Source organism: Phoxinus phoxinus (genome assembly GCF_949152265.1).
Source record: "Phoxinus phoxinus genome assembly, chromosome: 8".
Lineage (NCBI taxonomy): Eukaryota > Metazoa > Chordata > Actinopteri > Cypriniformes > Leuciscidae > Phoxinus > Phoxinus phoxinus.
This window is the reverse complement of record NC_136883.1, coordinates 25,417,103-25,431,259: the sequence shown is the minus strand read 5'-3', so window position 1 is coordinate 25,431,259 and position 14,157 is coordinate 25,417,103. Positions and strand designations below refer to the sequence as shown.

Genomic DNA, 14,157 nt, shown 5'->3' with positions numbered 1-14,157 from the left:
AACATAACCCATGAGGATCTGAAGTGAGCCGTACGCGTTCATGTCACAAGCTTCAAACCCGATTACATTTTTTGACATGCGCACACTGCACGGATATACAGATTTTCCCGCTCTTTTCGCATACTAACCATCCACCTTTCTCTGTTTTAAAAAGCACACTTAGTATTTATCTATTTTGTCTATTTAGTCCTAACTCAAGAGATGACGATCACAAAAATATTTGTGCCATGATGCTTATTCAGGAGTGCACAATTTTTTTTGGTCTGGTTCTCAAAGGAGCACCTGGAGATGGTGATTGGTGCTCACACTTATCCTACAAGCTGTCGACATCACTTTCCTCCTGACTGCTCTCCTCACTATAACACTATTTGTTCACAGTAGAAATTAAATATAGGTAATCTTTGTTAAAGCTGTATTTTATTTAATTTTAATAATATTAAGGATACAGACTACAACAGGAATATTAAGGCTGCTGTCACTTTAATGCCGAATACAGGGACCGAATATAGTGTCACACATCTGGTTTCTTTCTCAACTGTTCACTTATGACATAACCGAGAAAATGCTTGCCGGGATGGGTACTGTATTCTGACATAACTTTGTGTGAATGATTTAAATGATTAAATTGACAAGACAAAAACATGTCCAAATGATAAACTTTCACTCTGTGGTGGTTAAACTTAGCAGTTAAAACCATGAATAACATGAGTGCCAAACCATGGCACCAAATCCACGTTTTCTGCTGCACATAGTTTATTTTTACCACCTGCGCACCAGTTATGTGCACCCCCGGTAATATTTTACACAATATACTTTCATGCTTATTACATGTACCACAATGTTACATGTTATCTTAGCAACATGGTAGCGGTGAACTCCATTTAAACCACTTTTAAACTGAATCTACCGTGCTGAGTGTTCCAGATCGGTCACTTATGAGGTTTGATGCCAGTTAGGATGCTGGCTTAGAGAGGAGCTGCCTTCGTAGGTTTCATACTAGATTGTAGAATAAGAACTAGTATAGACAATATTACATTTTTCTGAATGAAAAAATTCCAGCTGACCTGAGGACCTGTCCAGAGGTGATTCTTTCTTCTTCCCTGAGTCTACAGTTGTAGAGCTTGAGGGTGTGCTTGGGCATGACTTGTCATCTTTTTTCTTTTTGTCCTTCTTGTAGCCAGAGAACACCGCCTTCCACAGGGACTTGTGCTTGGGTGGCGTTTCTTCTGTGCCAGATAGTCTTTCATTTTTGGCTTTCTTTTCCTTTTTGTTCTTGCGTGGGGAAAACAGTGAGCTGCGTTTCTTGCTTTTGCCGCCTGTGGAGCTCTCTGAAGATGTGACTGAACTGTCCAAGGTCTTCCTGGCCGATGTAGTTACGAAACGGTCAGGGAGTATGTCTGTCTGCTTTTTGGACTCCAAGGCCTTCACCGCAGAGTCCTTGGGGGCATTTAATTGCTTTTTGTTTTTTCCTGTTGTCTCGGGAACATTCCAGCCTACTTTTGCCACAGCACCCTTGGCAGCCTCTGTTTCTTTCATCTTACTAAGCTGCTTGGCCATAGCATCTTTCAGAGCTTGGCTTTTCACAGACTTTTCCCGTGCCCTCATTCGCTCTTCTGCGATCTCCTTGGCTTCGGGAGAAAAACGTTGGGTATTTTTTGCTGTCCGGGAAACTCCTTCAGTAATGCTGGGCTTGCCATTTTCCATTGCCAGTGCCAGGTGGAAAGGAGGCTTGTCTCGGTTGACCTTGCTGGTCGGCGGGGTGTAAAATTTTTCCAGACCACTTGTATCTGGAGTACGGTCATCGTATGTGTCTTCAACATCGTCAGCAAATGGTATCTCTTCTACGCACTCCACAAAAGATTTCCTTACTTCTTCGCGCCGTGGTTTATTCGGTTCCTTTATCCTCATCACAACAGGTGGGTTAGTTCTACGGGTCGGCACTGGAGCAATAACTGATTTTGGTTGAGGGGGACTAACTGGAGTCTTAGGTTTAGGAGGTGTAGTCTCAGAATTGGGTTCCTCAGTACCTTCAAGGAGGTTGTCCCAGGAAGCCTGAGGCCTTTTGTTTTGGAGAGCAGCTGGCTCCTCATTAGGTGGAGGTGGTGGGGGACTAGAAGGAGGTGTAAGCATGGTAGAATCAGAGTTATTGTAGCTGTCACTATTTGCTGTCTGACTGGTAGTCACACTTCCATTAAGACCCAACCCTGAACTGCTGCTCAAGTCTTTCTTCTCTGAACTATTGCTCTTAGGTTCCACTGGAGATATAACCTGACCCTCCAAGGTAATATTGATCCTGCGTATGATAGAACGTCCCGTGAAAGTAGGCTTCTGCTCTTCAGACAAGTCCTCTGGGGTGTAAGACCTGGGAGATGATGATTCAGGCGTTGGAGCTTTTACAATGCTCTTCTCACCCAATATTTTGCTTCGATCCAGGGGTGAGAGTCCTAAACTTTTTCTGATCTCTGCGCTCTTCATCCAGAACTCTTCAATAAGGTCTGTTTTCTTGACGGGAGTTTCCTCAGGTACTAAATCATTCAAGGGTTCATTGTTTCGGTTCTCAGAAGCAGGTTTAGCCAAAGGAGTGGAAGTGACTGCTGGTACTGGCTGAGTTCTGACAGGGGAGCTTGTGGAGAGGGGTGAGGGTGGCTCATGGCAGGATTGTGATTGGCTACACATTGGAGACAAAGGATTACCTGTTGGAGAACAAGCACAAGGCTGGACAGGTGATTTGGGAGACGCCATCTCTGGTTGTGCAACAGGTTGGGAGCAGATGGGCGATAGCGCAACTATTTGAGCAACAGGAGAATAGGGTATTTTAGCAGCAGGACTCTGAGGTGGAGGAATGTTCAGTTTGGCATTACCAGGTAGATAGGGCTCAGGGAAGAAACGTGCACCAGGAGATTTAACTAGAACTTCTTTCACCTGTATAAAGAGAAAAAGAATGGCAGGATGTTTAAGTATGCAGTGGCTTTTGTTGCTACTTTAAATACAGAGCAAACAAGTGAGCCCAAGACATTTAGGTCTCGCAACCCTGTATTACCTCCTCACTGGGTAAAGCAGGTTTTTGGATTGGAGACAGCACAACGTCCACAATCAGTTCCCTTGGATTTGCAGATGTTTTCTCTGCAAGGAAAAATAAAATTGGCTCAAATATTGATGGACATCGAAAATCCCCTTGAGTTGAGATTTTAATCATCAAAGTCTGAATAATTATGAAGCAAGACATTGATGCAATATGTTCAGAGACACAAGTCATGCAAGGACATGAACATTTGCAATCATTGGTTTTAAACAAAAACGGAAAAGGCATGAAATTATATGATTATGATTAGGTTATGATTACCAGTGTTGAAAACATGTCCCTGGCTCTCTGGTTTGCCCATATCCACTGGAAGCGTCACCACTTCATCTATGCAATGTGAACGAGCTTCAGCCTCTGCATCTGAGGGAATGTCCTCTGTAACATTAGAAATTAAAATAGTGTGAAAGTCTGTTCAAAATGTATGGAAATACATTTTAAAAAGCAAGATTTTTGCAAAAGCAAGCAAATTCTGTATACATTTCTGTTGACCGTGTGTTATAACAAATACAAGTGTATTATTAAGTTGTCAACCCTGTTACCATCATATTTTCCCACTTTTTTAAATAATTTAAAATAAATTACAAAAAAGGTAAGCGACAAAGTACAGTCAAAGTAACTTCATCTCATGTTTGTCAGTAGGAGACAACCTTAAAATATCAAGTCTGTTAACCTAAGTTTATTTACTAAATCGAGACACAAGGGCTGGTATTGCCAATTAAACTGTAAAACCTTAACCTTTCTAAAGGCATAATAAAATCACAATAAAATAATGGCATATGGATTTGACAAACCTTGATCTATTTCAGTACCCGGCTCAAAGTCAGGACTGCCTGCTTCTGCATCGTCATCCTCTTCACAAGGCTCTGGGATCACAGGAGAAGAATAAGATGAATAAGTTGGGCAAACGTATTACTCAACTACACTTATGAATATTAGAAGATCTTCCATGTACAGATGTTAACAGCACACAAAAGTGTTGTGGCTAAATTATGAAATAAGTGTGCAAAAAAAGAACAAGCAAAGAATGCATCAATCATATAGCTAACAAATGTTAGTCTTTAGGGAACTTTAACTTAAACACAATGAGTGCACATGACAATGTTGAAATAAACAAATGGTATTAGTAGTTAAACACATGCAAGTATGCACGTTTACACAGTCAAATGGCTTGGGCTCAAAATCAGCAGCTGTTGAGAAGGGTTGGGATGTGGGCGAGTAAAGAGTTGTGAATAAAAAGCAATGACACCAAACTGAACATTACAAACATAAATAAATATGAAGACTTAACTGAAACACCCTCTTCCACTCACCACCATTTTTGTCAGCAAAGTATGTTCATTAATGTTAATATTTACACAAAAGTTTTGCCTATTACCAGCAAAACTTTAAACCATAGCCAAGACATAGCCTAGATTTTACAAGCTTCAGAATCGTATGCAACCATGTTAATTCTATTTCTGTATTGTATGCTCAAGGTTGTCATATTTGAGTTTTTTTGGCATCTCCGCTCTCTGAACCATGAAAATATCTTAAAATGTGTTTAGTCCTTTTTGGCTTTAACCATCTCTGTAGCCTTGTTACATAATTGCAAAGCACTTCATCTACAGCACAACAAGCTCCTCGTGTCCTCCAGAGATGCACCACAGACATCCTGGGACAATAAATTTAGAGTGTACGAATTATTTTAACATTTTGTACACTGTTTTTTTTTAAGGACATTTCATAATGTGTATTATTCCAGAAGAATACTTAATGAACAGGATTCATGCATTAGTCAGTGTGTGTTTGGATCAAGCTGAATTATAAAAATCACACCAGACGCGGTCTCACGACTCCAGCAGCATGCAGTAGTGTCGATTGCATGTTGAAACGTCACATGCAAATACGTGTTGCAGTGAAAATGATTGCAGTGGTGTTAAGTGTTCAATAGTCCTGCCATGCACTAATGTGTGTTTTTGTTAGCACTAATATAAGTTGCTGGGCTTTTTCCTCTCTACCTTCAGACATCGAGTCCAACCAGGCTCTGACAGCCTCATGACGTATGGATTTGTGGGAGGGGGCTACAATTAAATCAATGGAAAATGGAAATGGGAACAGGTACATGAAATGCATAGTCACAACAAAATACAAAAAGACATTCATTCATGAATAAATCAAAGTGATCAACAGAAAAAGGGGCATGTACTAGTTAGCAATGCCCCAATATCCACAATGTTGATAAAAGGAGACATAATGACAAAAAATATAGGAGAACAAATTACTCAACCAGAGAAAGGTCAACATATTGTCAACAATAACAAACAGTGATATATAAAAAGTTTCAAAGCTAGATAAAAGAATGCAGAAAGTATAAGCAGCAAGCAAAAGACTTGTGGATGAAAGGAAGAGGACAGAAGTTGTCCAACTGACCAGAGAAATTCACATCAAAAGCGATCACACATGCAAATCAGACACAAATCCCACAACACCTGGTAACATTCATCTAGAGTTCACCACTATTCAAATTCTGGCTGATGCTAATAATCATTTTCATGTTATTTTAAAATGTAAAAAAAAAAGGCTGCAAGTGTATTTGGGCATCACAGCATTACAATGTACAACATGAAAAATGTATATTTATTCTGAGATTAACAAAAGATTACATTTAATCATTGTTTTTAAAGATTAACTGTAATTTAGATGATGGCACAGGGAAATGAGCATGCACAACTAAATATCAGCCGATACCAATAAACAAAAATCCAAGGAAAAACATTTGAGATGCATGTTAATACCAGGTGTAAATGGGACCATCTACCACCCCCAAAAAGCCACCAGGCCCAGGTATGACTCCTCCACATGGGGTTACCTGTGGAAGAGGTGGGCTGTGTGAGCTGGGTGTTCAGCGAGGGCTGAGAGCCTAAGGGTGACAGCGAGGGGCCCTCCACCACCCTTTCAGCCTGTTTGGATGTCCAGTGTTTGTCCATCTGGTTGTCCAGAGGGTCTACTGGATGAATAGCTTGTTGAATGTGCAGGTTCCCAGCTGCATGGTGGCATTACCGGTAGCCATTAAGGTGACAAGATCATTTTGTAGAATTAATTGGCGAGACCATTAGCACGTCAGGAACAGAAAATCCAATTTGTTTGAAAAGTAAAAAAGGTCCAGGTCACGAAAAAGTCCCCATAGGCATCAATGTGAGCAGAGAGTGAGATTCAGCAGCAATAAATGGCCAGACAGAAAGAGTAAAGACAAAACAAGATAGGAGAACATTATAGTTTAGAATAGACTGTGTAAAGTGCAAAGTTAGTACATACTTTCATGGTTCCTTTGCATGCTACTTTTTTAATTACAGCAAAAAAAAAAAATAGCACCATAATCTCCATGGGTGCTTTCACACTATTGGTGTGAATTTGAGTAAACTTGATCAGGGTTCAGTTTATTTAGTCAGCATGAAACTGTTGAAACTAAGATAAACATTGTGCCATGAATTAACAAGTTATAGAAGGCTTTTCAGTCTACAAATCACCAACATTCACGATGTAGTAACCCTAACTGTAACCATGGCAGAAATGCTTATACATTATTCATTACATGGTTTGTACATCCTTTTGGAGAGTTAAAACTTTGCACTTTCAAATGATTTTCAAGTGCTTCACACTTTTTACAGCACTTCAAACTGTGCTGAAGTATAAATCAGCCTTAAAGGACAAGTTCGGTATTTTACACTTATAGCCCTGTTTTCAGATTGTTTCTGATGAAATAGACCGGTTAAGATTGAAATTTGGACACATGCTGCTTGCCCGAGAATTTTCGGTTTCTGTGGTAGCCCCCCCCACCTCCACAATGGTTACATAGGTGCACTGGAACAATCCTTCCTAAAACGCATTAAACTTTCGTTTACAAAGACGTGGCACTGGTGCTACTGCTCTCAATATTAGTCTGGCGCCCAGTAATGATGATATAATTTGCACATTATATTACATCTTGCATACATATTTTTTCATCTCTTGCATCACATTTTTGGCAGAGGAAAATGCTGTGTCTGTTAATGGGATAGTTCACCCAAAAAGGAAAATGTTGTCAATTTACTCACTCCCATGTCATTCCAAATATACAATGGAAGTCAATATTAACCTAAATTGTTTGGCTACCCACATTCTTCAAAATATCTGTATGTTCCACAGAAGAAAGTCATACATTTTTGGGGTGAACTATCTCCTTGAGATTTGGTAAAAACTAAAACCGTAAAAACATTAACAAAACAAGGAAGCTAGCATCCCTGTTACCCAAATCATATTCTCTCCCTGTTACCAAGCTCAGTTTCAAACCGTTCATCTGTTCAAAAATGTTCAAATCATTCCAAGTGTGAAAACACCCTGATAAAATCTCATTCAAAACACCTCAGTGGTGTGAATGCACGACATTTCAACTCAAATAAAGATTTTAACAGAAACAAAAGAGCAATTAACATTTAAGCTAATGGTAAAAGCTCCATAGCCTTATAAAATCTAGAAAAATCAAGAGCCAATTAAAAGAGAAAAGCAGGAGAAATAAGCAAATTGTGTTAGCTCAATAATTCTTCATTTACAGATAAAGTTACCAGGTATCAGTATGTAAAACGTAAAGCCAAACGCATCCACAAGCATCACCTTTAAAATTACCCGTATCCTCTTCATTTGCAAGATTCTCCAACCAAAGACCTGACTGAAGCTCCCTCTCCCAGGGCAAATACTCTCCCGCTGTCATCCCATACAATTACCCCAGCACACGCACATACACAAAGACACACACACGCGATGGAAAGACGGAGCAGAGAATAAAGAGACAAGTGAAGTAAAAGATGGGGGAAAAAATAATATTTTCACAGTACAGGATGACACACAGAGCAAGGAACCTCTAATAACATTCGGATACAGGAGTACTGAGGACTTCAACATCAGCCACAGTACCACCAAACTAGTGAACCTATAGTGTCATGGTCAAATTATTTGTAAACCTAATGATTTTAAGGTCAGCATTAAAATGTTATGAGATAAAAAAAAAAAACATTCTGATTGATGAACATATGGTTCTTATGAGTTGGATGAACAATAACAAATTCCAAGTTATTGGTTAAAATAATTATATTGAATGTTCCAGGGAATCCGTCAGATTGGGTACTGAATTAATATCTGATTCACAGCAAGTCATCAAGACTTTCATTAATATCTGCCCATAAATAGTGATAACTATAACCATATGTGTACTTTAGATTTGTGAGTCATGCTTGTCTAGTTTATAGTATGTCTTAACCTATTGTTTTATTGATTGATTGTTTGATTTGACCGTTGATTAATTCATTTTATAAATAATTATATTTGGACTGATGTAATATGACAGTATAATACAAGTACCAAAAAAGTACTACATATTGATGTCTAAAAATACAATAGCATGGCATTATAGAATCCTTGATTTCAGATTGGTTGACAGATGTTCCTGTGTTTCAATAATTCAAAGGTCCATTGTCAAATAGTCCTTACCTATTTGTTAGCTTTCACCATGTAAAATACTTTTGACTCATTTCAAAAGTATGTGTTGAAGAAAGTTATAAAAGGTTCTTTTTATGAAAGAGAAATATAAGACACTGTTGGATGAGGAAAAATAGTTAATTTGCCAGAGATGCCATAAAAAAAAATGCAAAAGGTTGAAAAGGCGAATAACAGGAACACATTAGTATAAACAAGTTTAGAATCTCTGAATGATTCAGAGTCTCACTGATGAAATATATCAGTGTAAAAATCTTTTTTAAATATATATATTATATATATATCAGGGGCTGAAGCTCTGGGGTTAGAGCAATCTCTTGGGAAATCTTTTGTCTTACATTTTTCATCAGAAAAAGTCTTACTCAAAGAGAAAATGTAATTTTAGAAGTTCTCTGTGAATATGAGACAGCAGACAACCCTGGTGAACATATAATATCTAATCAGGGGAGCTAGACGCCACATACATAAAAATGATATGAAGTGGAAAGAGGAAATGAGACTCAGCAGAGCATAGTGTTGTCACGATACTAGAATTTCTAACTTCGATACGATACCTTGAAAAATATCGATATTCGATACCATTTTCGATACCACAGAGAAAAAAACTGCCACAATATTAAGGGGGTATTTTTTTTATTTAAAGCTAAATATAACAAGTCTAGAACAAGACAATGAGGTAGCCTATATTTTACATGAACAAAAATGTCCTGAGTTCTATCTGTTAATATTTTTTAATTGGACCAGGGCTAACCTGACCCGTTGTATTTGTCTAACCTACTGTTATCAAAGATTAAAATATAGCCTACTGTAACAAAAAAGCACTTAACAGTATCAAATTGGAGGATAGAGTGTCAGTAATGTATAATAATAAGATTAAACATTACATTTTCAGTTAAAGGCATTTCATTATTGAATTCAGAGATGCCATTGTCTAGCTGTTTAGTTTAATTAATATCTGTGTAATCAAATTGATGATAATCGCTAATGAAGGCAAATTGCAGAATTAAATAATAATTTTCTGAATAAAGTTAAATAGGCACAAGTTAATTTACATTTGTTAATATTTAGACAAGTTAATATTTACTTGTCTAAGATTCCTCAGTCAGATTATGTTAACTTTAAGAATTACGGTGAAAAAACAAGACAACACAGACTCATATCAACAACAATACTAGGCCATCTTGGTTAATATTTCAGAAAAGTTAAAATGAGAAGAGTTACGTGTGTTTCCTTTAGGATTTTTTTAGCAGTGGGGAAAGGTCTGTCCAAACAACAAACACCCCTGATGCTGAGCGTAGCCTATGCTTGCTAAATGGTACCCCTGGAGCCTGTTAAGTCTGTTTTCACCTATAAAATCATTTTAAAAAATGAGTGATGTGAGGGATTATTGATTGTCAAACAATCTTTTGGGTGCCCGCAGCCCGCTCGCAGTGTGAAGCGCGTGTCTGCGCTATTCTCTGACATGCCCGCTCGCAGTGTGAAGCGCGTGTCTGCGCTATTCTCCGACTCCGACATGCCCGCTCGCGGTGTGTAGCGCGTGTCCACGCTATTCTCCGACTCCGACATGCCCGCTCGCGGTGTGTTTACGCGTGTCCACGCTATTCTCCGACATGCCCGCTCGCGGTGTTCTTTATCAATCAACCAAAGTCGGTCGCGGGGGCGCCGCCCTCGCCATCTTTTCATTCACTTCACTTTTGCTATTTAACCAGAGCGAATGAGACGAGTGCGTCACGTGTGGTGTTTGTCAACGCGCCTTTGGAGAGAAGTGAAAGTGACCGCTCGGCTAGTATCGATACTTCGGGAAATTAGTATTGGTACCGTTCAGATATTTCAGTATCGATATTTATCGAAATATCGATATTTTTGACAACACTAGCAGAGCAAACACATTACAGTCTTTCTAGTCCTTTAGAATGATCTGCTAAACAGAAAAAGAATAGAAGCTACTTCAAGACTGCCTTCTAAAATCAAATGAACCGCCTTCAAACGGGCCTATCTGTCCAGGACATCCATCTGCGGCTATTATTCTTTGTGTAGAGACACTTTGATCACCTCCAACAGAACAATGGAGCCAACAGCACAAACACGATGCTTACCATCACTCGATTGCTCCTCTTCCTCCTCCTCGTCTTCATCTTCATCCTCCTCCTCCTCCTCTTCGTCCTCATCCATCTCTCCATCACCGTAATGAAGGCCATCGTCGTCTCCATCTGCACCAGGGTCGCTTTCTCCCTTTAATTTAGTGTGGAGCTCCACCGCCTCTTTCCAGGGCACCCCACCCAGATCGGACGGGCCGATCGCTTCCGGTTCTTCATCCTCTTCCTCCATATCAGACTCTGAGCTGCTGCAGGCACGGAAGACACGGATGTGTTAAAAATCAACAAATGATGCCTGTATGCTCTTTTTACTCGCAAATAAACAGCCAAAGCAAGTTACCTACACTATTTAAAGACTGGGATAGGTTACATTTTTATAAACAAGTCTCTTTGAGAAGGGGAACGAGACACCGTGTCTTGGATCGACGCTATGGGAAACGCCATCAGCTTGACCGTGTCGCCAGCCAATGAAATTGGAGAGTGTACACATGTGCTTCAGACACCAGTGATGCTGATGGCGTTCCCCATAGCGTCGATCCAAGATGCAGTGGTGAGTTCCACTTCGAAAGGAAACAGTTGTGCTGGTCAGTATTTTTTGTGGAAACGGATGCTTTTTTTCCCCCAGAAGTATGTGATGAATAGAGAGGTCAAAACAATAGCATAATGTTATGGCATGTGAATATCTTTACTGTCACATCGATTTTATCCATACTTGTATTAAGTAAGTAATAACTGATTTAAGAAATATATCTTCATGACCCCAAACCTTTGAAAGGTAGTGTACACTAGATCTAAAATAACAAGATTAGGGAGGACAGATATTTTATTCATAAGGGATTAATTGGATCATGATTATGGTCTCTATATCTCTATACATGGTCTCGATGTCTCTCTATAGACTTCAGGACATTTACATTTGCCTGCGTATTTAAAAATGTTTTGATTTCAAGCCAGAACATTAAAAATTCAACAAAGGTATTTAAAAAAAAAAAAACTTGCAACACAATGTCCTCAAATTGTAGTTAAGAGAGACGGTCCTTGTTACTCCAAGTCACTTTCCATGAACAAATTACCATCTGCCAAATTTAAATGCCAACTCATATCTATCATATGAGACAGGAAGTAAAGAACATATCATTTTAATTAAAAGAATACACTTTGGAGACACAAATACAGCAGAATTATAGTAGTAAAGTACTACAAAGTACTAATGAACGAACCCTGTTTTAATTTGTAACGTAATGGCCAATCATTTTTTTCATTAACACTGGTGCTCACGTTATCAGTGGTGATAGTAACCAGCATGATGTAAAGAAGAGAGAGATACCTGGATCCCTCCTCGATGTCGGTGGGTTTGTCCAGCACGCTGAGGTTGTGCTCGGCCTGTGTCTCCTCGGGCACCTCCTCCAGCTCCTCCTCTCTCATCATAGACAGGCGGTAGTTCTCCAGCTCAATCCTCTCCGGAGTCCCTTTAAGACGTTTGGCCACGCTGGGCTCCGTAACCCCGTTCACCTCTGTCACTGTGACGGACAGAAAAGAAAGACATGCAGTTAATGTAAATAGCTAATATTTAACAGAGAGGGAGAGGCTCAGGGCTGGTGTGTAGAGGGGTGACATTGTAGTAATTAGCATAATATTAGCATATTAATTGTAATGATGCTCATAAATTCTTAATTTTGTTGGAGCAAAAAGCATTACGTGGTAATACAAAGATGTATAAATCCATTTTAGTTTATCATCTCTCATAGTAACTCATATCTACTGTCCATCCACCTAACCTCCTTTCATTGTTGTTTTGAAGCTAACAAATTTCTACAGATTGATGTTCATTTGCACTCAGACAAATAAAACAAACACAGTCAAAGTTCGCTTTCATTTTTATTTACACAAGCAATATTTGTTCTTCATTATTCAACATATATACTAGATTTAAATATCACGTTGTCAGTAAAATACCCTTAAATACATCCTTAAATAATAAATACAATTACCTTCCCTTTCCTTTCTATAATAAAGCACCTCAGAAAAATATATTTTTAAATATTAAAGAACTTTGTTTTAACATTAATGAACAGGTAAACAAACTAATAAAACTGTGTAAAACTATCCAGTTAAGTAAATCCCAAAACCCATATCAAGCCAGTGAGAACATTTTGTGCATGTAATTTAACACAAATCATGACTGTGGTGAAACGGTTACAGGGGTGAAACATGCAATCTAAAACTGAATTATGATCAATGTAATCTGAACTCACTGAATAATGAATATCCCTCAATATATAGATTATGTAGTGACAGACCCCATGAATAAATAGTGTGTCATGTTCAGTGATGCATATTTATGATTCCAGACTAATCTGATTCTTTCACTCAACTGCTAAAGGAATAATAAAACATGCTTTCACATATTGGACGCATTTCACTAACAAATCTAAACGTATAAACTAAATTATTAAAGAAATTATTTAAAAAAAAATAATAATATATATTGCATGAATAAATTATCTGTTTTTAGATCAATTAAATGCAGTACTGCAATGAAAATAATAATAATAATGCATTAACAATGACCCCTTTTCTTAGGCATTTTTTTGTTGCTGTTGTCATAGCATTAAATGAAAATGAAGAAAAATGAGTACAACTGAGATGAAAATAATGGCTCAAAGCAACGGTCTTAAAAATAAGAAATATAATTCCTGTGAAATATAACAGGAAAATTCTTTACAGAGATTTAACCTCTAAAATTTATATGATTAATGTTAATTAAGATGCCGCTAAAACCTCTTAAAAACACTATAATATAACCATTTACGCTTTATATATTTCATCCTAAGCAGCACAAACTCACCGGAAGGTTTGTATTGTAAATCATTCTCAGTGATATACACACAACAGATGCCATGAGCAGTGGTGTTAGTATGCAGAGAAGAATTAGGACATGAACAATCACTTGGACAGAGATGCAAGGATTGATGGGAGTGTAGACCAATCACAGGCACAGATGCAGGCACTAGCTCAGCAACAAGCTGCTCTGATAGGAGAGGGGAAAGGTAAAGCTTACAGAGTCCACCAATCACAAGCACTGATACGAGCACTACGTTACAAAATGTGCACAGATCAGAAATTACAATCACAAACTTAAAAGGCACTAATCACAGATCTACAACACAATAGGAGAGCAACAAAAACAGGCAATAAATAATTTTTATAACACATGCAGGCAAAAAAGGGTTAACTATTATCGCACTTAAGTTGTTTAATAAATATGACTTATGTTATTTCTAAGTCACCAGCTTCACACAGCTTTAGATTATTTATTTAATTAACAGTACAAGTTAACAATTAATTGATACACTTTTTAGCCTGAATGGTTTACTCATACCCAAAAGAAGAAATCTGATAAGGCTGCACCATTAAGAATAATATACATACTATACATCCAAGCGGTTTACAAAGAGTTAATAATTTGTG

General features: G+C 38.2%; 1 protein-coding gene across 1 annotated transcript in view; it reads right to left on the bottom strand.

Annotated features, from left to right (window-relative positions):
- The window catches only part of mical3a (microtubule associated monooxygenase, calponin and LIM domain containing 3a), a 79,607-nt gene that overhangs the window by 17,287 nt on the left and 48,163 nt on the right, over positions 1-14,157 (bottom strand). The window contains exons 30-39 of the mRNA XM_079620021.1: positions 13,535-13,717; positions 12,014-12,206; positions 10,687-10,934; positions 7,712-7,801; positions 5,931-6,104; positions 5,080-5,142; positions 3,874-3,945; positions 3,344-3,457; positions 3,041-3,123; positions 1,065-2,922 (exon numbers count right to left, since the gene is read on the bottom strand). Coding sequence (XP_079476147.1) covers positions 1,065-2,922; positions 3,041-3,123; positions 3,344-3,457; positions 3,874-3,945; positions 5,080-5,142; positions 5,931-6,104; positions 7,712-7,801; positions 10,687-10,934; positions 12,014-12,206; positions 13,535-13,717 — 3,078 coding nt within the window. The remainder of the gene's footprint in view (positions 1-1,064; positions 2,923-3,040; positions 3,124-3,343; positions 3,458-3,873; positions 3,946-5,079; positions 5,143-5,930; positions 6,105-7,711; positions 7,802-10,686; positions 10,935-12,013; positions 12,207-13,534; positions 13,718-14,157) is intronic.